The sequence below is a fragment of the Sabethes cyaneus genome, chromosome 2, assembly GCF_943734655.1.
Source record: "Sabethes cyaneus chromosome 2, idSabCyanKW18_F2, whole genome shotgun sequence".
NCBI classification, from domain to species: domain Eukaryota; kingdom Metazoa; phylum Arthropoda; class Insecta; order Diptera; family Culicidae; genus Sabethes; species Sabethes cyaneus.
Genome location: NC_071354.1, coordinates 175769807 through 175794806, shown reverse-complemented (window position 1 = coordinate 175794806; position 25000 = coordinate 175769807). Strand labels below are relative to the sequence as shown.

At 38.2% G+C, this 25000-nt stretch overlaps 1 protein-coding gene across 1 annotated transcript in view; it reads right to left on the bottom strand.

Annotated features, from left to right (window-relative positions):
- Positions 1-17728, bottom strand: part of LOC128738852 (uncharacterized protein DDB_G0283357-like) — a 322745-nt gene extending 305017 nt beyond the window's left edge. The window contains exon 1 of the mRNA XM_053834296.1: positions 15710-17728. Within this exon, the coding sequence (XP_053690271.1) occupies positions 15710-16045 (336 nt within the window). The 5' untranslated portion in view covers positions 16046-17728. The remainder of the gene's footprint in view (positions 1-15709) is intronic.
- Positions 17729-25000: the final 7272 nt, after the last annotated feature.

Genomic DNA, 25000 nt, shown 5'->3' with positions numbered 1-25000 from the left:
GCGCTTCACGCAGAGTTATACGCGGTGCAACCAAGTCGCGCGCGCCGGAGTCCACAAAGAAAAACAAAACTGACACTGATTAGTGCCACAATTTGTCGTCGATTCATTGGTTTGTGTTGTTATTGAATTTTTGCTTCGGAGTTTGTGTTTATAAATTAATCTAATATTAATTATCATTAATATAAATTAAATTATATTGTTATCATTGCGATAGATTGTTTTGAAGTTTAATTCGATTACAACTAACATGTGGACAACCACTTAAAATATCAATTAGCTAACGTCCTTTGCAACTTACTAGTTCTTTCGACACTCTGTTTCACAGCTATTTGCATGCTTGACAGAAATATAATTGAAAGTATGTAAAGAATTGCAACTGACATTGTAACTGACTCAAAACTACCTCCTCGACATCGCTATATTGGTCTACAGAGTTTGATAGTACCTCCATTAAGATGGACCTCTCTGTATTATACCCGAAACAACAATGGCCGTCGCATTGATTTTCTATGAAGAGATTTCTCGTCCAGCGTTTTTGACATTTCAGATTCAGTCACAAAAAAATGGCTACGTGCTGGGGGGTCGCTCAAAAACTATTCGCGGGTAAGACACGTCACGTCACATGCACAAATATCCCTTCAGCTCTGTTTCTGTACAAGACAACAGTTTTCGAACAAATTCTTGCAGTATATGGCTGCTGCAATCTGGCGAAGGGAAAGGATGACCGCTCACTTTTCTATAATGTTTCACGTTCAGTACATGGACTAGATTCAATGTTTAACCCTTTATAAGGCAGTGGCAACTATATTGCCACCAACAAAAATTTTTTATTTTGCTTCTATAATTATATTGATGTCATTATAGACTCAAAAAAAAATATTTTTCGTTAGTGGCAAAATAATTGCCACGGCCTTATAAAGGGTTAAAGATGAAATCCGTTGAAGAGAAGGGGTCGTTTAACACTCTGGCGTACTTCCCAAGCACAGATATCATATTAGTGTAGATTTAAAGGTCGTAAAGAATCTTCGACCTGTTGGGACGAGGGAATATTACTTTTCTTTTGTAAACACTAGACACTAGACCGATGGTGTGTTTAACTGCCGTCCCTGCCTGTGAAGCAAGGTTTAGAATGCAACCGAATTGCATTCCCAAGTAACAATTTTAAAGCTACTTGAGTTTATTTGAATGTTATAAAGGTTTTATTGCGGTATAAAGGGGGAACCCTACTCTGGAAGACCGAAAAATAATAGATTTTCGTATATTTTTTTCAGATGCTAGAATTATAGTTAAGTGTTGGGGTATTTTGGTTATTGGTTAAAGTATATTTGAAGATATATTTTGTATTTTTTGGATTCCAGAATAGTGATCATTATGCTGGTGGCAGGAGAATGCCCTCTAGAAAATAGTTCCTTGCTGGCGGTACGTGCCGGGAACCAACGGAGTATCGTAGAACGAAAATCGAAAAATTGAGATATCAAAAAACGGTTACGTAACAATTTAGATAATTTATTTTTGCATGCTGAAAAAAAGTCAGTCAAATCGGTCCACTAGATGCTGAGATATACGTACCGCCAGCTAAAGAAACATGATTTCGGAGAAAACCCGGTCAAAGTTTCGTACAGCAATAGACTTCCCTTGTGGTAACTCCACAATATTTGCCGTAAGTTTTCAACGAGATCAAATATCAACAAATTCTTTTGGCATGACATTTCTGAAGGTATAAGCATCTCGAAAATGCAAAAAAGATAATATTCGATTTTTCTGACTTTCCAGAGTAGGGTCACCCCCCCCCCCCCCGTAATTATTCCCTATGGTTTTATTATGGTATTACGCACTACAAATAAGTAAAAACACATTTATAGCTAGCTATAAAACCGTAATAAAACACTTGAAAAAGCCAGTTTAATGTGGTTGCGCATATTACCATCATAAAACTAGTTGACTGCATCACATCTCTTATCAACTTACTATAAGTGGGCCGTACCAATACAATATGGCGTACCAACAAAACATTGATTTTATTATGGTTTATTTGTCAAACTAACACAAATGTATTTTGTTTTGTTAATTTAGTTAGTCAGTAGCACTATACTCATATCACAGACAAACAGACATAACACTCGTTTTTCATTCTTCGTACCGATTAAACCGTCATTTCAAGTTTGGGCTTAGTTGGGAATGTCTCCGTTTTGGTCAAAGTGGCGCTTTTTGACAAAAGAAAGGGGATTCTCCATAAAAATACTTGCTACTTCGAGGGATACTCCTGTTGCTCTTTGATATTTTGGAATGTCGATCATAGATGGTGCTAGTATTCAAGCTAAATGTCATGTACGATAATGTTTGTAGATTTTTCTTCCAAGGGGTATGTCTGTTTGTCTGTGGTCATATGGTAACACCTAGATTAAACAGATTTTCTGCTGCTATTATGAAGAATATTAGAGGTCAACGCCGAAAACATTTTTTGTGTGAGGTCATTCTAGTAGCCCACAAACAATAAATCATCAAATTGCATCAGAACGCAATTTATTATCAATCGGTTTTCAGGTCACAGTAAGTAACTAAAACGATTTTGCTAAAAAAATTAAGATTGGCGAATAGAAAATATTTATTTTGTTCAAATAACTGATTTTCAAAAATTGCAAAATTACGATAACGCGTTGCACAATGGGCAAAAACGAGCTCGTAATCCCAAGAATTAGAAGCCGCTGGTTTGGAATCTTACAAGATACCTATTCTTATGTAAAAAAATGCAGGAAATCGATTGGTGATGGTTTCATCCTGCGCAAACTGCGGGAAGTGGTTCATTTTGCCCTATTTTCCCCAAAAATCATGTTAAAAGCTCATTAAACAGAATAAAAACTTATTTGCCGCCCGTGAAACGAACTCAAATAGCTTCCAAATGTTGTAAAAACATCACAAGAATCAAATCCCATCCATTCTATACTGTGCGAAATGTAGGTATAGTCCATTTTACCCAATTCACCCCTAAATACATGGTAACACCTAATTAGAGCGATTAAAACTAATTCAAAGATTGGGGAATAAACTCGAATAGTACCAATTTACTCGAAAGGCACCAGGAGAGTTGATTGTCATCGATTTAGTACCGTGATGAATTCACAATCGGATCGTTTTGCCTAATTCTCTCCTAGATCTACAAAAACACGTTCACTTTCTATTGCGTAAAAAAATCGTAATTTTTCAACGGTGTCTTTGGAGAAGTTTATCGATAAAATACAGTGCATCTTTTCAAACTATCAAGGTGATATTATATTCATCTATCAGGGTGATAGAAACTTTCGATTTTTTGAATACGTCCAAAATATTTTTTTTCTTCAGAAAAATTATAGAACATACTAAAATGAGTAACTTTGCTGAATATAGTATATATGTATCTTTTGCTAGTTGCGAGATATAATGATTTATATAAAAAGTACACTTAAAAATAAATTCTGCACAATAACTTCACATCCAATTAATTTATTGCTTTCAACTGTTCTCCAAAGTTATTCAGTATGATAAAATACACATTTTTTGAACACTGTTTTTACCTTTGAGTTAGTTTTAATCGCTTTAATTAAGTTATCTATGTATATGAGGTTGAATTGGGTAAAATGGAATATTATTGGAATGGAATTGGGCAAAATGGGCCACTACCCGAAGTTTACGCAGGATGAAACCACAACCAATCGATTTCCTGCATTTTTTACATAAAAATAGGTATCTTGTAAGATTCCAAACCAGCGGCTTCTAATTCTTGGGATTACGAGCTCGTTTTTGCCCATTATGCGTTGTTTTCATCCACCTATCATTCCAATAGGCACGATCAAATTCGATGCGCATATGCTGCACAACCACGGAAACTGCTAAAAAAAATTATTCTATAGTTTACCGCTATAAACTCAATCAATTTGACAGTAAAACTTTAACTCTTCTGCTCACGGATATATATATTTTCAAATGTAGTATGGTCTCGACTTGTATTTGTTTGTAGCTTTTTCTGGGAAATGTCGTATGTAGTCAAACCAGAATCGTAACAAATTTTTAGTTGCTCTCCGGCGTTTCGCTTTTGATAAATAAATGACAAAAGGACAACAAAACGACGACAAAAATGCGAAAAAAGGTTTTGAATAACAACAAAAAGATGCGAAAAAATGCCAAAAAGAAATAATACAAATGATGAGCGAAAGAGACCAAAGCACAGCATAGGTGCTACATTCCGTTATCGAAATTTGACCTTCTGTTTTTATATGACAGACTTCGCAGCCAGCTGTTAGAGTGCAGAACAATTACAGGGCTCTCTCAGTCGAGATTCGAACACACGACGACTAGTTTATTAAGCCAGTGTCATACCTCGAAGCCAACCGGGAGGCGACCGAAAGAGACCATTAAATCAAAAACGCCACAAAAGACGATAAAAATAAGAACAAATCACTGAAAAAAAAAACAAAAAGACGATGCCAAAAAGCAAAATGTTAAAAAGAACGAACAACAATTAATAGGTGTTAAAAAGACAACCAAAAACGACTGACAGAGAACAGCAAAATACGGTAAAAAGATGGACCATGAACAGACGACCGAAATGACAACAAGACAACGAATGAACAACTAAAAGACAGCAAGCTGAGGACTAAAAGACGAAGAATAGGTAGCGAAGAGATAGTAAATAGATAAAGGAAAGATGACGAAAAAGTAATGACAAATAGATGAAAAGTTGAAGCAAAAGACGACAAAAATACGATGAATAAATGACGTCAAAAAAGACAATAAGGTTATATCAGATGTAGAAATGCAATGAAGAGATGATAAAAAGACGACAAAAAGACAAATGACAAAAGGTAAATGATAGCAAAAAGAAGCCTAAAATGCCAAAAAAAAGACTCAAAGGACGACAAACAGACGCCATTAAACCAAAAATGCCACAAAAAACAATAAAACTGACGAAGAATTGCTGTACGATGATGATAATTCAAGCAAGAATGATGATGTAAAGATGCAACGAACAACGACTAACAGACGTCAAAAAGAAGTTGTCGTTTTTTCATGGTCTTTTTGCCATCCCAAGCAACAATGTAAGTTTTATTGTACTCTTATGGCGATCTTCATGATTAATTTTTGTCTTAAATGCCATCATAAGAGTGCAATAAAAACTAGAATGTTACCTGGGAACTTTAAATCGTATATTTATCATTTCTTGTTATCATTTTTGATACTTTTGTCGCTTTTTTCCGCATCTTTACCACTTTTCTCATCATTTTGGTTACTTTTGGGCGTCTTTTCATCGTCACACTGCACTGTTGTCTCTCTTTCGTTTTTTGTCATCTTTACATCGTCTTTTGTCAATGATTAAATGACAGACAGCAATTTTATGGTCCAAATAAAAATTTCATACACTTTTTGCAGATTTTATGATGATTTACTTAAAAACGAAACACGCATCACTTGAAAAATCACGGGACCGTTACTAATACGAGGTCTCCAAATATTTGAACTTCTGTACTTGAACTTGATTGGTTGAAAATGGTTAAAAAATGAGAATTTCACTTTTAATACCTCGAAACAATGAACCCCTCGTTCGCCAAGGGACCCGAGAGTTAAAATAAAAGTGAAATTATTAGCAAATGGTACAGTTCTGTAAAGAAGAACAACTGGACTTTCAAATGGAGTGAAAAATTTTTGGTGGCCATCTTGGATTTGGTCGCCATATAGGATTTTATCAAAAAAATCGCCAATTTCTCCGTAACCGTTTTTCATTTTAGTACCACCCTTGGAAAGCTGAGAATAAATACAACAAGAAACATTCAAAAAATCAGACGTGCATTGGCATTGAGTAAATAAAACAACAAGTTATCTTTTGTCAAACGAGGGGTCCACTCGTGTCAGTAGTGACACTGTTTCAACAAGAATTATTCATCTACTTGTAAATCGTGAATTTTCACCATTTGTTTTCTGGAAAAACAGTAAAATCTTAAATGAAATTCAACGTAATCATTGAGATGAGCACCAAGCTTAGGAGTTGGAGTCTTAAACTATATATGTAGCAAATTCTGAACATGATCCGATCTGACGTGATGTCCGATTTCAGAACCTGGCCTTTAGTTTTTTATTCGGCAAGGTTTAATTGCTAAGCTAGCGCTATGATTCTATTGAATCAGCAACGAGTTAGAGTTTTAAACAAAACGTACACGTCTTAATTACTTTTAATTTAAATTGTTTACCATATAACTTATGGTAAACAATTTAGATTAAAAGTACAAGAAAGTAAAAGTAAAAAGCACAAGAGGTAAAGAGAATTACCCAGGCCATCCATTAGTACAATTTCTTGTACAAAATAACAGATTCCAAGAAAAAAACACACAAGTAATATATTATTATTACCAAAACGTAACTCACCCCACACAATTAATCAAAATGCATCAATTCCCCATTGCCTTCTCGTTAAGCAGTTGCGAAAAAAAAAATCTAATTAAAAATTGAAATTCACTCAGAAGAAGAAAAAAAACCATTCCACCAGGCTACAAAGTTTTTTTTTTTTTTTGAACCGCGTCACATTCCGAAACGCTCTCCGCTCGGGCAACATCGATATGAATTATTAAATATTAGCATCCAGAAAACGCCAGCCAAACCAACACGGATGATGCCACGGTGATTGAGCCGGCTAGCGTCGTCGACCCGTTGATTGCTTGTCGGTCACCGTCGTCGCGCCACCGTGCACTTCGGAAAGAATTATGACCCACCGGCCAGTGGTTTGGTTGGTTGGTTGGTTGGTTGGTGGACCACAATTGGCGACTTTCGTTCCGTTTGGTCCGGTCCATCAACCGGTCTAGTCGGCGGTGTGGAGCGAAGTCCATGTTTATCACTTTATTCTTTTTTTGTTGTGCTGATCCATTTAGCTCCAACCCAAATGATGAACGCTGGCCAACCCGCTAGCTAAGGAGGTGTTAATTGTTCTATAGATCGCTACCAACAACCAACAATCCATGCTTTTTTTCTAGGTGTTACTCGCACCCACCGGACCAGAAGTGTCCGAAATTGGGACAAATTATTACACTGCGGTTTGCGAACGCGAGCTCCGCTCGACCACAAAACAAACGAAAAGCGTGAAAATAAAATCCCTACAATGTGATGATAAATGATAAATAAAGATTAATTTGAGCCTGTTTTAATGCGGGCTCATTTGGAGTTGTTATTACTGTCGTTGATTTTAATGGTGAGTTGTTCGGCGTGGTCCGCCCCCTCGCAAAACGGGATTCTCGTTCAGACTGCAAAATGTTACAATCTAGGTTAGGTCCGTGTTTACTGCTGATTAAATGGAAGATTTAAAAACGTCAACTTTGCGGTAAAATAGAACTTCTGTGCCAAATACGAGAAAGAAAAGTCCGACAATGGTCTACACCATCGTAGCTCAATTGACTCGTTAAAATTCGGATTCCATCAAACTTTTCCGCAAGACGAGCTCCAACGAATAGCAAACTTTTCTCGTTGAGATATAGTTTTTTTGCCGTCTGCATAATATCGTATAATAGTTCGGCTTGCACTGCTGCACTGCTGGCTGCGACGCTGCTGTCAGGGCAGAACTGCCCAGGAACTGATCCCGGAGTGAGCAAGGCTGGGAAGAATGCGTCTAGATTATATGGAAATTTATGTTTAATCTAGAGAAGATATAAGTTATGGGGCAAAAAATGGCCAGTCAGCCAGTCATGACCGGGGACGAACACGAAAGAACTAACGAAGTCGAGAGAAAAATCAGTACGTGAACAGTTCGGGAAGTTAAATTTATGTTTTATCATTCCTTTCTCTGTCTCCTCTCTCTCCACCACTTTTGGGCTTGCCCGGCGAGACGAAGGTATGTCGGAACTCGTCGAACAAACTTTGGCCCATGGTTGTCCGTAGATCTCTAGGGAGCTAGTAGGGTGTGGGACACAGGGTAGAACAGTCAGAGGTTACTCAGCAATTCCTTTTTTGATTTATTCCGGCGATATTCTACCTACTACTTCTTAGGCGCTTCCCTTAGGTTTGTTTTCGCGGATTCAGGGTTGTAATCCTCTGCATCACCCGTCCAGGAAGCAAGCAGGAACAACTTTATTATTCGAACAGGTTTTCTCATCTGTGGTGAAGCCGAAAATTGCTAGACTGCAACAAGCTTGCACCTCGCATACGTGCACGTTCCGTGGTGGTGCACAGGGCGAAACTTAATGGCCAATAATAAGCAGCAATCGGTAGGCACCCTGCCAGACAGCAGCAAAGCTGCCAAGCTAAAGTGTTATGCTATGCGCGCCCGCCCGATGTTGCCAAAACGATTGATGGCGATCAGAAACGAAAATATGCGTGACGCCCAGACCAACCGACGCAACCGTTGGAACTTGATTTGACAGGAACATGAGCGATGACGCCATCGAATGCTACCGTTCTACGAGCTAGTTGGTCGGAAAAAGGGAATCAATTGAAACGAAGACAGAGTGGGCCACAAAGGAAGTAGGTGCTATAGAGCAATTCCTTGCGAAATCTTCCTGAAAAATAGACTCAAGCTTATGCTTTTTGTCTTCACGTATTCTAATCTCAAATTAGAATTTCCTAATAATTCTTCCAAAAAAATTGAGGAATAGGGGTTAATCGTGCAAAATGGGACACTTCTCACCTTTGGTACGGATAAAAAAAAGACGATATTATATTAAATCTATTTTTTTTTATTGCCGTTAAGTTTTCCAATACTTTGGATCATTTTGTGAAAGAACTTATTTTCATAATCCTAAAGTGGCGTTCATGGATACCATATTATTGCACTAAACCCGATTTTTTCATTGAAAATAGAGGCTACCATTTCATATTGGATGTACAAATTTGTTTAGTGCGTTTTCAAACAAAAGCTCGGGCGGTAGTGACAACTGATTCCGAAGGCTTCAGAGTTCAGATCAGTCAATAAAGCCAAAAAGGGGGAGGGAAAACAATGGGATTTTTTAAATCACGCAAAAAATACACGTCTTATGCATTTTTATTTTAAGTTTAATCGTGAAAGCCAAATCTATTCTTACTATTCTGCATTTCCGTACAAAAACCTTACAAATAAGAGACAAAATAAAAAAAAAACTTTTTTCATGATTTTCAGTAATTCGGGCACGGGAGGGTATTTTCGGCCCATTAAGCGATTGCTTCTATTTTTTCGGCCCAGGCCTAGTTCTAGTGGAAGAACAGTTAGTTTTGATGCTGTTTTAATGAAAAAACAGTATAGTATTGTATATTGACAACCAGGGCTGTCATTCGCTCACACTATGCGCCCAATGTTCCAATATTATGCCTTGTCGCACAGAGCGATTCGGCAACACACCTCTACAGCTAATATGCACACAGCGTACGAGCGAAAGCAGAGTGGGAGCGAACGACAGCACTCGGTGAAAATCGCCCAGTGAGTGACAAACAGCACTTGGTGCTGCCCTTTGCCACACTCCGTGCGGAATTGCGCAAAAAAATTGTTTTGTATTTACAAATTTTCTGCCCTTTTAAAAGTGAAAATACACGCTGCACTGAACAACTAATATGGTCTATGTTAAGTTAGTACGGATCAGGCACCGCAACAGTAAAAATGTTTTTTTCAATCACACCACTTCAACTGACCCAGCGCAGGGTGTACAATCCCGCCGCGCAGAGTGCGGCTCTTGGTGTGGTAAAGCACGCAGCAAATTTATCACTCTGCGTTTGCGACTGCCTTTTGTTGGTGCGCGTAAAGCACGAAAGAGCGTGTTTAGCAAAAGAGACACTGAAGGGAATTTGTGGGCGAACACACACCGCATGGCGAGTGTTGTGTTGTTTAAGAATGTGTGTCTTTTGGTCTGCGCTGCGGTTTATGCCACCTCTGTTGACAACGTATTTTTATAAGCGAAAGAAAAGGAAAGTTGGCTGAATTTCGAAATAGACTGAAAATACCCTCCCGTACGCTACATTGTTTGAAATCCCACTTTTGTTTCTTGATAGAAGCGTTAACACTCCGTACACTCATTTTTCGAGTTCTTTAGACCATAAAATCGACAGATAGATAATTGATCGTATATAAAAAATATTTCAGCAAATTCGTTTTTACCTGAAAATTTTTCGAGCCTATTTTGAAGGAGGAAGGAAAATTTTCGACAGCATAATCTTTAGTTTACATTTATCTATCTTCTATACAGATAAAAGTGAGCATGAGTATGTTTCTATGTGTGTTTGTATGTTCCACCATAACTCCAGAACACATTACATTTACATTAACATTATTATCATTACATGATAAATTCATAAATACAGAGGCATCATATGAGTGGAAGTCTGGAGGATGGAGTGAGGAGTCAACCGAAATCACTAGGAGAAAACTCCTGAACGTCTGAAAGAATATTTATGTAGCACTCTTCGAACAAACAAACCATCACGTGGGTTAAATCTGGTGCAGCGAAATTGATTATTACATGGAAGGATCCTAATGCTGGAAGCAAATTCTTATAATCCCGGAATGCGCACAAGTGTCTCTGCTTGTGCGCATACATACAAATAAAACCGGAGAAGCTCAAAATCATCGATTCTGCAAAATTCAAAAGCAGTTTTTTTGTTTGCAGCAAAAATTCTGTTCATGAAAATATATTCGCTGTGTTCAGATTGGTAAGAAAAATACAGTGAATACATTTCTATAAACAAAACCCCGCTTTTGAGCCAAAAAACTGCTTCCTAAATCGGGCTCTCCGACGAAAAGTTAATGACTGCTAACTTCCCGTTAAAAAACTCCAAACTGTTAAGTCCGTAACATAAAAATACAGTATTATATCACTATTATACTGTCACAGTTGATTGGTGTAAAGCCAGACCGAACCAAATGACAAAACTCCGATATCGAGAAAAACACGTTCAAAACTTGCTGCTCTGTATGGTTTACAGAGGTATGTTGCTGCTTCGTCGTAATTGCCTATTCTCGTCCTATCCAACACAAATTATTAAAAATATCAGCGATTTTTATGACACACAATGCAAAATTAGTTATTTCCTAATATTTTAGTTTGTTGCCTCTCATACGCGATCAATCAAAGTAAGCTGAGATCTATTTGAATGCTTTTTTTTCATTAAAGAATTCCTAGCAGCCAAATTTTCAACGTTTTTTCGTGCGACAAAGAAGAGAATGTCGACTAATCGTTTCAATTTCCGTCATTCATGAAATGAAAATAACTCACGCATCGCATTGTTGTTATTCTGCAGCCGGAAAAACTGGCATAACCTACAGAAATTTTGCAGAATAACATTTGTCATGCTGTCCTACACAAATACATGGGCGCTAGCTTCAAAAACTTTGTGATTTATAGTTCGAACGATGAAAAATTTTGATGGACGGATTTTAAAACGATACGACGAATTTAAGATATAAAGTCAGTTGCGTAATTTCAATCAAATGCTTTATTAATCGCTCTTTAGTGAATTCAAAGGTCACGGATCGGAAGATAAGTATGTTTGAGTCAAATCACCAGCAGAGCTTTTGGAGTATTCATTAAATCTACCTAAGAAATAATGAAAATTAAAGTGGCTTTCCTTACTACGACGGGAATTAGAAATAAACCCTATCAATTGTTCAAAATCAGCTTGTAAATCTAGCTGTTTCCAACATTTATGTAGTCTGATCAGAGTAAAATATAGCTTAGAAATTCTAGATCGTTTGCTGTCATTAACTCATTGTTTTTAAATTTTGCGACTATGGGCCAGAAAGCCAAATTAGGTGGAAGAAATTGTTTACTCAGTAGTCGTTGATTTTAGACTATTTACTTGTTAGCAATAAAATCTTGATTTAGGATGCCGTTTTTTTGGCATGAGCTATTTTAGGAAGACCCTTAAATTAACCAAGATCCAAAAATTATCTTCAAAACGAAACAAGATAGAGCGATATTTACTTCAGCAATTTTATAGCTTGAAGTATTTTAAGTAATATTGCAGAAGACGAAATCCCTCTATCTCGAACCATTTCCATATTAGGGCGATTTTCCTGAGTTAAGTTAGGGTGACCCTGCTATTTTGCGATTTATCTCCAAAACTTTTTTATTTTGCATTTCTCGCAAAACACTACTTAAAATTACTTTTGAGGCTCAATAAGACGCAACTTTTGGTGGAAAAAGTAATTGGCTAAATCTACACTTATATTAAATTTTGTGATAAAAATAGGCCGTTTTCCAATGTTAGTATCTTAGAAAGATGCAAGCAGAATTAAAATCGGTTGATTGCGTTTGAAAGATCGTGATTTTTTGTGCATAATATCAAAAAATTGGAGAGTGTATTTGTGTCTATCTTAAATAAATCAACTTTGAATATGTGGGGTTTTAACAGATTTAAGTATATATAAGTAAACGAGTTGCGCCATAATTCCGGAACGCCTTGACTGTTCTTCAGCAAACTTGGCGTGCATGTTTCTTGATACAAGTGAATCAGCACAGGGGGCTGACAAAAAGGGGGTGGTCGCTTAAAAGAGGGGGGGGGAGGTCCAAATATGTAAAAGTGAAAAACAGTTTGCGATTATAGAATGTTTCGAAAAACTTATTTGCCAAAAACTTATTTGAACCGGACGTAATTCAAAAAAGAGATTAATGGGTCACGCTAGTCGTATCCGGATATGTTCGAGGGACTCTGGGAACTCTCAGGGAAGTACAATTACACAATGTGCTATATTTTTACAATAAAATCATGTCTGGAATTGGCCATTGTGGCCCCAGGAACTGGTCGATTGTCTGGGTGTTCCCGGGAATCCGCGGAACTTTTCTAGATATGACCAATGTGGGGCCAGGTAGTCGATCTCACTTTCATTGATCTAGTTTTCAAATTCTAGCGTAATTTGAGGTTTTCAGTTATTCGGAAAGACGCTAGAAAATAATTTAAAATTATGCAAAAAATAGTTAACACTCCTGCAATAACAAATCAGGCGAATAGATTGTTTTTTGCTAAGAACAAACATCTTCTTTCTCAAATACATTTTAGGCCATTACAAATATTTTAAAAAGTTTTTGTCCTTCCGGTGTTGGGCCACTGAAGGGGGGGCGAAAAAAAACAAAGAGAATGTTTTTATCGAGCAAAAAAATATGGATTTTGGGCATTTTCACTTAAAGTTTAAACAAATCTATTTTTGCTTTTAATGTATATGTTAAAATTTTTCGTAAAAAAATCTACGAAAAAGAAGACAAAAACGAATGAAAATTTTTCCTTGCGCTAGGAGCGTTAACTCAACTCGTACAATCATTTTTCGAGTTTTTTAGGCTGTAGAGCCCACAGACAATTGAGTTTATAAAAAAAATTGGGTCAGCTAGTATCCTATAAATTATTTTTTTACCTCCGGATTTTTCAAGCCAATTTCCAAGGTCAGGGGGGGGACCAAAACTTCAAAAATAATTTGCAATGGCCTTATTCGTTTCAATTTAAAATATTTAAACGGCTTATGTGATTTTTATTCAATGTTGAAACACAGAGGGTTGGGAGGTTAAGTTAACTTAATGTGACTGATTAAGGGTTACTACTAAGCGATGAAAATAAAGAAGCTAACTTTTTTATGTCAGAAGATAGAGGCATGGTTTTTTCAGCAAGGTTGTATAAAATGTAAAAACAAGCAACTTTGATAAACAAATAAAATTTCTATCTCCAACGGGTGCAGAAATATAGAGCATTTTTATCGGAAATTGATAAAAAACAGTTTTTTCTTATTTCAAATAAATTATTACGGCAGTCCTAATGCCTTGTTTTGCATCTTGTTTATAAAAAACCCCTAGGTGGGGAGAAATGCAATAGACCGTACACCTTATCGATATCTTCCGCGCACACACCCTGACTCATGCTACGAGATTAAAAAACTACTCATTTATAGACGCAAGAGGACAGGCTTTTTCCTGAGTGATGGGCGAAATTGAGAACTTTATCAGTACAAGCATTGATTGCCAATTGTTGTAAATAAATAACACGCAAAAGCAACGTTTGCTGTATTTTAGTTAATTAAGCCATTGTAAATTATTTTTAAAGTTTTTGTTACCCCTCCTTCGAAACTGGCTTAAAAAATCCGGGGGACAAAAAAGTAGTTTGTGGGAAATAAGTCAAACTTTTTATAAAATCAATTAAGTGCACTCCGTACACTCCGTAACGATTCTAGCACGAAACAAAACTGGAAATTCGAACAATAAAATTTCCGAAAATCGGCAAACAAATTTCTTTCGATTTTGTCTTTCCCTTTATAGATTTTTGCATTGGATATAAGGCCGTTACAAATAACGTATAAATGAAAAGCAACGACATAGTACATGGTTAAACTTTAAACAAAAAATGCTTAAAACGCATAATATTTTTGCACATTTAAAAAAAATCTCTTTGTTTTTGTGATAAAAGTCCTAGTCACAAATGAGCTTTCTCTAGAATATTTTACAAGGTATATATTTTATATTTATTGATGAGGTTATCAGAGTAAAATGAAAACCTATTTTCATTTCCAGATGGGAAGCTTGATCTTCTTTTACTTAAAAAATTTCCAACACCACTTGAAGTAGCTACCATATAAAATTATTCAGAGTAAAATGGTAGTAAAAATTTAATTTTTTTGAACAATACTTACAGATTATTGAGCCAAATTCAGTTTTGCACAATCATTTCAACTTTAGGGTTACGTGCAGAATGCAAGGTACTCAAACTGGAACGAGAAAATCTCAAAACACATCACTCCAACTGTACCATACGTTTATCATTTGATAGATGATGTCACCATCACACTTCGTGCTAGGGCTGGTAAATTCAGTAATTCCCGTAAAACAAAATCACTTGGTCATTGAATGAAAGTTAACAATGTATAAGTTGCTTTTTTACAACAACAATAAATTATTTGAAGAGATTTTGAATATCGGTCATGTTAAATTGATTCAAAATAAATATCGGTCATCGTGTGCTCGGTGATTCCATTTAATCTAAAACGTTCCATACACAAATCGACAGATAACAGCATGAAGTTAATCCTCGTAACAATTCATTCGGACAGATAAACCTTTAGATAAGCTCTCGTCCTATTTGGCGATAGAGAGAGAATTGATTTAATCGAACGGATCAATCTATTTTGCCTGATTAGTTTTTGTGTGCACATAGTTTCAAACTAATGCAATCGACTATTCGATTAGTTTAGAACAATCGTAATCACATTTAGATGCCTATTGTTCAAAACCATTTGAAAACACTGAGTCAAAAAAAATCAAATTGAGGTTGCTTAAAACAAACATAGGAAATGATCATTTTTATGCGCATAAAATATAGGGGTTGTAAAAGTTCGAAAAATCCCCCGGAACCACTGAGCACACGCCACACGCTTTAATTCGTCGATTTGAAGAAAAAAATTTCGCTTCATGATAACCATTATCGCCGATTCATCATCCGTTCTATTTATATATCGAACCTGAAAAATCCTGACGACACACCGCGAAAAAAAAACTGCGTCGCAGGCTCTCATTACCGATCACACGAATTTCGCAATTTCATAGTGATGCCCCCAAAAACTCAACACAAACGGCACGGCACGGCGGAGGCAGCGGTGACGGTGGCCGGGATATTTGCCATTTCCCGACCTCCTCAATCCAGTCAAGCACAACGTACGATAAGTCTTATCACTAGCAACGAGGAAAGTACTCGAACCGATCCCCGTCTTTGGCACGTTGCGTTGTTTTCGAATTGAATTTGAAACTGAAAGTTCACTCACCTGTGTTGCATCGGTGTAAGGCGTGCTGGAGTTTTTGTCCACCATTTGGGACCCGAACAGGACCGGTACTGTTATCTGTTGCTGCTGCTGTGGCTGCTGCTGAACCACCATCAACTGGTCGTTACTGTTCATGGTGACCTGCAGACCCTGCTGCTGTTGCTGCTGTTGTTGTTGTTGTTGTTGTTGTTGTTGTTGTTGCTGCTGCTGCTGTTGCTGCTGCTGCTGTTCCAGCAGCGCATTGGTGGTAATCTGCTGCTGCATTTGCACCACACCGGTATCCATCATCTCCTGTTGGGACACTATCAGTTGCAGATCGTGGCTGAGCTGTGGAACCATATTTTTGTGCCGAACTGATTCCGCTAGTTTAGTGCGGCTGGAGAAGGTTCGCTTGTTTTGCTGCTATCAACGTGATGGAACACTTTCGGGTGATTATGTGCCGATATTTCTGTCTGCGAACCTCACGTCACACATTTGGACAGCCAAACTCAGAATTGTTTTCAGAACTTGCGTGTTTGGGAGAGAAATTCGTATATTTTCACTACACCTTGAATCTTCGCCTGCCTTGATGGTTGATTGGAAATGTAAGGAAACGTACGTCTAGGTACGAGGGGAATTCTTTATTAGCCACTTATCAACACTCGTAAATTGGGGCTTTACTAAATTTTATTCTCAACACTCACACTCACTAACGGTAATATTCACTTTTTCATCAAAACTCTGTGCAATCGGTTTGGTCCAACCGGAATGTTGCACTAGCCGCTACAGCTCACCAAATTCGTAAATATGTACGAAAATTATTTGATTTACAAGTCCATTGACATCAGCAGGTTAAGGGGATTTTTCTCTAACGAGTGTGCACCTTAATATTCTTTTTTTCTGAATCCCATTGCACGACAGCTCACCTGAACCGAATAACTCGTTTTATTTTTGTTTTCATTTGTTTCTTGCACTCGCTCGGTAGCCGCTCTCCCGAATAGGAATCGATTCTTTTTTGCTGTACTTTTGAAGGCGGAAAATAAAATTGTTTATGCAGCACACACTGATTAACTTTTACGATTTATTTGGTTTCTCTAGAAGATTATTCAATTTTTCATTCACAAATTCACCTCATGCTTGTACACTTCGAGATGTTGCTTTTCACGTAGCTCTTCACTATTTTCCGTATTATCAACTTCGTTTTTCATTAATTTTTTCTTCAATTTTTAGTATTTTACAACAATCGCTGATATCAACAAAATATGCTAGTTTATTTATTTATTAATTTTTTTTCAATTTCTGAACCAATCAAAGTGATGGTACTTTAACTCTCTAATTTCCTCTCTAGTTTGGGAAACCCGATCGAATTTACAAAAAAATTGTGCGTATCTGTTTACACTCGCTGTAAAGCTTATTAGGCAACGTCCTTTGCACTGGCGCTAGCGGCAGGAAAGAAAATCAATTCTTCATTGATGCCAAGCGTATTTTTCTTGTTTCCCTTCGATGGGTTCGGATCGACCCAGTCGCTCACTTCACGCTTATCACGAGGATGTTCTGCCAATATCCAGTCTGGTTCTTGTCGAATTTTTTTTTCTCGAAAAAAAAAACCAGAACTCAAACACAACAAGCTCACGATAAAAAACCGAAATTTTCTCAAACTGTTCTAAATTGACTTAAATCGGTTCTAAGTGTTCCCACTGAACATCATTTTTCGTTCCTCTGCAGGAAGCCGTTCAGCGACTAAGTGTTGGAATCAAGCACCGACTTCTAACTTTCAGCACCATTTACTCCCCCACTCGATAAATCCACGTAAATAGATCTGTTCAAGTCACTCATTTTCACGAAAATGTCCTTGTTGTGTCGGTATTTTATTCACAGGATGTTTGCCGTATATTCAGATTGCCCTTTCCGGTCGCCCGTGTCACGTAGTTACTTTGCACTCAAACTAGATAAAGTTATGTTTGCTCCTTCATTTGGTAAAGTTCTACTGTACAACAAGAAGAGAGGTTTCTGATGTTTGCGATTCTGGAACTAAAATCCTACTTTTCCGTCCGACTCTGTTTACTGTTGATTGCTAACTGAGTATTGCTATGCTGCCCGACCCACGGCGAACCGTCGACTGCAGACTTCATACTCTCCAACAATAATAACTCACCGCAACGAGAGCGCTGAGAGATTCGAATACACAATCTCACACGCAACACGTTTCCACTCACTCGAATACACCCTCATACCTTCTAGCTATATTCACCACGCGAGACTATCGCATATTCGCATCGCGAACGAAGGAACGCGATAAAGTGGTGTACTCACCACCAATCAGCTGGTCGGTGAGTGCCTATTGACTACTTCCTTCTTCCTAATACCGACGCGAGAACTGCTGAGTTGAGCCAAAGCGCGTGCCAAGAGAAACCATGCTTATGCTAGTGTGCCAGCATATCTACATTGTACGAATGTGTAGAGTAGAGTTGTATTCTCTGCCTTTACAGTAAACATCTGACTGACTCACTCACCCCAATCGATTACTGACAACAATCAACAAGCTTTATAGATAGCATAATGCCTAGGTAGTGTGTGTGGTGTTCTGAGAACTTTAACTATGTTTCGGGTTGCACCAGCCGCAGCACTACATAATCGAATAACAGTCCACTTGTTAAAAGAGACCTACAGTCTATAAGGTAACCCGTAAGCACTTATGGCCATTGGTGAAGATGACAAGGTGCATATGTTGTGCGACCAGCTGAGAATGAGTGACGTTTGCGTAGCGGTTATTTATGTATTGACGCTGAATTAACACACCATAAACCGCTGCCATGAGCGGATTGAGAAGTGTTTGAAAGGCTGATTGTGCATGACTTTTCTATCAGTTTAAAATTTATACGATTTATATCCTACTTGGTGACTAGAGATCGGCTCAGAATTTCCTACAACTGTCATCTTTTAACATAGAACTACGTTTTTGTTTACTATATTGAGATACATTTTAGAAGTACCTTGGTTTGGTTTTTATTATAGAGCCTTTAACATGTAGGGTCGGTCAGTCGGCTCTTTACAAAGAATTTCCAAATTAAAAATTAACAAATTCATATTTTGTTATCAATGCCTGCCGATTTCAGAATTTTTAGTACTCTATTTTCCCTACGTTCATCAAAACAAAGTATTTCACAGGTATTAAAATCTAAGTACTGGTTTATTCTAAGTCTATTCTAAGTGATGAGTCATCAGCGTATACTCGATCCTCAACCGGGTCAAGTTCTTCTGCTCTCTTCGAACCTTCCTGTTCTTCCATACCGCCGTAGATGGTTTAATCTTTCTAAGTTTCACATCCCGAGCTTCATACCACTTCGATTCCCATACTTATTCCAGAACCTTCCTGTACCATCGAATCCTATCTACTGCTCGAATTTTGCGATTAAGTATTTCGCTTTCTCTTCCTTTGTTGGTCATCGAATCAGCTTCGGTTTCGGTTTCCTAAGATTCCGGTATGACCTAGTATCCAATCGTTCCACCTCAGGAGAAGGTCAGGAATTGTTTATTTCGATAAAACCTAGGCAAAGCTATTGTCCTGAAAGTAAACAATTTTGTAAAATTGTAAAAAAACACCTCTTACCTTCGATCGATTTTATCATTTAAACATTGAACCTTGATAAACTTGATGTCCTGAAAGTAAATCGTTAAAGAAAAGAGCACAACCATTAGGAACCAGTAGGAATTTATTCGAAACTGAAGTCATTTATGTGGTGGATAGGATATTCGAGCATGTGACGTGATGTAAAAGTTTTCACAGTGAAGAACTATATTCAAATACTGGCGATGGAATTTTTAAATATTTTCGGTCGGACTGGTTTCACGACAGTATCGGTCATAATTCGCGATTCGTACCTATCATAACAAATGCTACTTTCAACTATTTTAATTTAATTTAATTTATTTATTATTGTCCAGTAGTATAAAGATAAACCATTTAAATTCACTACCTCCGAAATTGACCTTGTGTGTATATTTTCGCAGAAATTAACAAGAGCGAAGCAGTATTGTAACTGATAACCCAGATTAATTGACTATTATTTTCTATTTAATCACAAATTGTGTGTTGAATGACAATTACATAAACAGCGTAACAGCTGATTTAATGCCGAATGCTAGAGTGACAAATGAAAACTAGGCACATTGATTATTAACACTATAGCCAAATGGTGTACCAATTTAGCCAGGGTGTATATTAGAACGATCCGCAAGAATTTCGTTTGATTACACTCGGCTAATGTTAGTATTAATAATCAATGTGACTAGTTTAAACCTTCAACAGAAGCCACCAGACAAAAGACAATACGTGTTTTTAACTTCTTGAAAAAGAATTTAAATACATTGAAACGTCGGGCATAGAATAAATAAAGTATCGTTTTGCTTTGCCTATTGACTGTCCTGCCGAAAATAGCTCCACTTAGACTTACTGCTTTCTGCTGAGTTGACGGTCTAATAAACTTAGGCAGCACTACAGATCCCTTATGCCTTGTCTTGTCCATCATTTTCGAAAGAAATTAATCTAAATTTAATGCTAGACTATTGAAAAGAAAACAATTGCAGGCAGCTAAGTGACGCAAAGCAGCAAGTGAAACGTTCAAAACAATTTTCGGATAGAGAGTCGTTGATTTTCCTCGCTTTGAGAATTGCTGCGTTACGTCACATGCACGAATATCCCTTCAGTCGTGTTTCCTTGTAAAACAACAGTTCCGAACAAATTCTTTCAGTATCTGTATAGATACATTCTGGCAAAAGAACCGGATTACCGCTCTTTTTTCAATGACGTTTCACTTTCAGGACATCAATTTGGAATAGATTCAATGTTTAAAGATAAACTCGGTTGAAAAAAGGGCGGTTTAATACTTTAACAAAATTGTTTGCTTTCAGGACATCAAACTAGGACTAGGTTCAATGTTCAAACGACAGCAGCCAGGTGGAACGTGGAAGGAGTACTTCCAGACACTGTTGAATGGAGAGGTAAACGCGGAGATCAGCAGGGATAGGACAAGAATTGTAAGCGATGGCCAAGCTGTGGAGCCAGCAACACAGGAGGAGGTTAAGAAGGCAATCAGTGAGCTGAAAAACGGTAAGGCTTCTGCGAAGGACGGTATCCTGGCTAAGCTTCTAAAAGCGAGGAGCAAGCGGCTGTACGAAGCAATCCACCGATTCCTTATCAGGATCTGGGAGGGAAAACAAATGCCGGAGGAGTGGTTGAATGGCCTCATTTGCCCAATTTTTAAAAAGAGGCATCGACTCGAGTGTAAAAACTGTCGAGGAATTACATTGCTCAATTCTGCCTATAAGGTGTCCTCACGTATCCTGTCCTGTAAACTGAGATCGTTAACGAAGTCCTTCGTCGGCGAGTACTAAGTTGGTTTTCGAGAGGGTCGCTCAACGGCGGATCAGAAGTTTACCCTGCGTCAGTTACTAGACATGTTCCGGAAATTCAACTTGCAACTTGGTTCATCATCTGTTTGTGGACTTAAAGGCGGCGCACGACTCAGTCAAACGAAATGAGCTGTGGCAGAGGATGCTAGAACACGGTTTCTCGAAGAAACTAGTTACGCTGATTCGTGTGACGGATAGGATAGGTCCAAATCGTGCGTTAGAATAGCGGGTAAGACCTTAGCCGCGTTCATGACGTTGGATGGCAAGGGGATGCACTCTCTAATCAGCTATTCAACATCGCCTTGGAAGGAGCAATACGAAGAGCAAACGTGGAAAGGAATGAAACTATCATCATGAAATCTCACATGCTTCTTGGCTTTGCGGATGACGTCGATATTTTCGGAATCAACCGTAGAGCAGTGGAAGAGGCCTTCGGCCTTTTAAAAGGGAAGACACGAGATTGAGGCTAACCATTAACACCCACAAAACGAAGTACATGATTGCTGGCAAGGATCGTGTGGGAGGCCAAGTGGTGTTAGTGTCGAGGTGGAGTTACATGGGGAACGATGTCACATGTGACAACGACGTAAGCGGCGAAGTGAAACGATGAATTGCAGCCACGAATCGGGCTTTCTACGGATTACGTATCCAGCTGAAATCCCGTAGTTTGCAAATTCGAACAAAACTGGTGCTCTACAGAACACTAATCCTCCCGGTGGACTTTTACGGCATGAATCATGGACGCTAAAGGAAGCTGATCGACGCTGCTTGGTGTTTTTGAGCGTTAAATTCTGCGATCCTTGCTTAGTGCCAAAATGGAAAATGGAGTGTGGCGCAGACGCATGAAGGACGAGCTGTATCAAGTATACAAATAACTGATATAGTGAAGGTAGTACAATGTAGCAAGCTGCGGTGGGCTTGACATTTTGCTAGAATTCCCAACGAAAGAGTAGCCAAAACTATTTTCAGCAGGGAACCAGGAAGAGCCGGTAGACTCCAAGCCAAACCCCGCACCCGATGGGTGTGCGCTGTCGAAGACGATGCACGTTTAGCTCGTGTTCGTGGAGATTGGAGAACGGCAACCCAGGACCGTTCGGCGCAGGACCTGTAACGGACCGTTGCCACTAAAGTAAATTAAGTAACCACTTTCAACTTCCCCTCCTGTTGTCAGCCAACCTCCCCCTTGTCAATGGCCACTCTCCCTTCCTTTAAAAAAAAATCCTCCTGTCGTCTAGCCACTTCTATAACTACTTTCGTTCCAACTCCAAGAGAAACGTACACCTTTACCCATTTGAACCTTCCTCTCACTTGTTAGAGCCCACATCCCACTTTTGTCAGCTCCCCTGCGCGGACTTGTCTATGTCTAAAACACGTGTGTCAAGTTTGATGAAGAACCGTCCATGCGTTCCGGTGTTATAGTGGGACATACATTCATACTCCCGTTCCTCTTCGCCTCCCCCTGTTGGCCTCCCCCTGTCTTTCCAGTTAGCTCACCCCTCTCCCTTTTATCAAGTAGCCAATTAGGTAAATTACAGTGGGGTTAAAAGTTACGTACGCATTTTGCGGCGGTCGGGTCGCTTTTAGAACTGCCAGCTCGAATTCCAGTTGGAATTCTCGGCGAAGGTTGTCGGTAGAGAAACTCAACCAGAGAATGGACAAAGCACTCAATAACTTGCATCATTAAACCAACGACACTGATTGATGATGGAAATTCCAGCAAAACCGTCATCAAAGAGTGTCGCTGGTGTAATGATGACAAGTATTCGCGAGCTACTGAGTTACTTTGGCCATTCTCTCATACCAGTATGCTCTAGTTGTCAGGAGATTTGTCCCGCTGACAATTCAACTTTACTCGATCGAATGGTGGCTCGAATGTAATCCAGATCGTGATGCGTGATGGTGAGCGAGACGCACGGAAATTCACGGTCAATTACTGGCGATTACTCGCAAACTGCTGTAAGTTACTGCATTGCAGTAAACGTCCCGCGAGTAAACAGCGCACTTGATCGAGGCTTATATGCTTATCATGTTGCAAGGGAATGAACGTTCGATGTTTGGCTCGTTTGGGTTCAAAGGGATGACGATTCACTGAAAATGAATTTCGTTCGTACATATGCATATTATCCGATAAAATTGAATTAAAATTAATTGTTCACACGCAAAAACTGTTCTAACTGTTTGATGTGTCTCTTGATATGCTGATAAGCCGTTTTTAATCCTGATGTTCTATTTTTTCCAAATACTTGACAATTCTGATTATGAATAGCAGTGAAGAACTGAAGTCCTGGAAGTTACCGGAGGCCTAGAAGTACAAACTAATAAACCCTTAATTTGTACCCGAGAATCCATTATTGATAGAGGGTCCACTACTGGTATACATATTCTATATATTATAAATCTGAAAAAGCCTTTCACAGACAATTGTTTTTACATATCAAAACTTAACTCACATCCACCTAGTTTTTAGACCTACTGATTTTTAAAGTCAATTTTGGAAGAAAAAAGTACAAAAATAATTTGTAATGGCCTAATATGAGATTATTATAATAATAAACATACGCAAAAATCGATCATTATTGAAATAACTCATTGTAACTAATAGCAATACTTCCCTCATTCGCACTTACTCCGATCACTAATACACCTTCTTAGCAGTTACCACCACATTGGAAGTGTCGTACCATTGCTCTCCCTCTCTCATTTTCCGCCTCACAAACACCCAAGTGAACTGCAAGGAGTGCACTTTGTGGTGTAGCACACACGCAGTCTCGCGTGCAACGCAACGCCATACATGCAAACGTTGCAAAATCGATTATGTTCTGAATTCACACACTCTCGCAGCGATGCTATACCAGCATGCCCACAAATGTACGACAAATAAAAATACAAAACATCTGATCGTTCAGCATGGTGTTGGTGCTGTATTTTTATTTTCATTATTTTTTGTTTTTCGCTCCGATGTTTTCTTGTGCGCTGCACCCCACATACACCCTTCCCCCATTCCGCTACTCTATCCACTGCGCTGTTACTCACGTTCTATTCCTAGTTTAAATGTTGATATCGGAATTTTACTTTTTGTGTAATAAATACATTTATAAAACACTTTTGGTTTGTGAATGGAATGTTTCTTCTACTAATTAAAAATAGAAAAATTTGTAAGAGAAGACAATCAAGATTTGCTGTAATCTTTCTTGCCAATTATAAACGTATGAAATGCTTCAATATCGCTTGAATATTATAATCTACGTCTTATTGTACAGGAAAAGCCCTACAAGCTAAATCGAAACCAAACCACCAGAAAAATATAAATTGCGTAGTAAGTCTTCCTCAACCAATGCCATTATTACGCTTCCTTCCCTTATTGGCTGGCATCTTGCACACATACACCTGTGGGATGAGTCGTACGTATTAAGCCTGATCACAGCATGATTCAAACACGCATTGAGTAGGGTGTGCTCTTACTTTCGTCGATTTGGAAAATAATTTTTATTGCCACAATTGAAACATATTTTGTACCAGCGATTATTTTCATGGCTTTCAGCATCATACCACATACGGGATCCAAAATCGGTTCGATTAGTTTCCATTGAAAAATTTTACGTTAAAGACTTTGAAAACTTAATATATTGAAAATGAGTATTCAAATTCGTTTGAAAATAAAATTTCATATTTATTTCTAAGGAAATAGCAATAGAATGAATCACCAAGTCGAATGGGGTTTCAAGAACAATGTCTTTCTGTTCACATAGTGTTAAATCATTTTTGCTTGTAAATAACTAATGAGACGCCCTCAACAAGTTCTAGCATTATGAAACAATTCTCTGATCGGCAGGATGCAATCCGGGCTTCGCATCTATGTAGCTGGCCTGGCCAGTACTAACACGGTACGCACTATTCATTGCC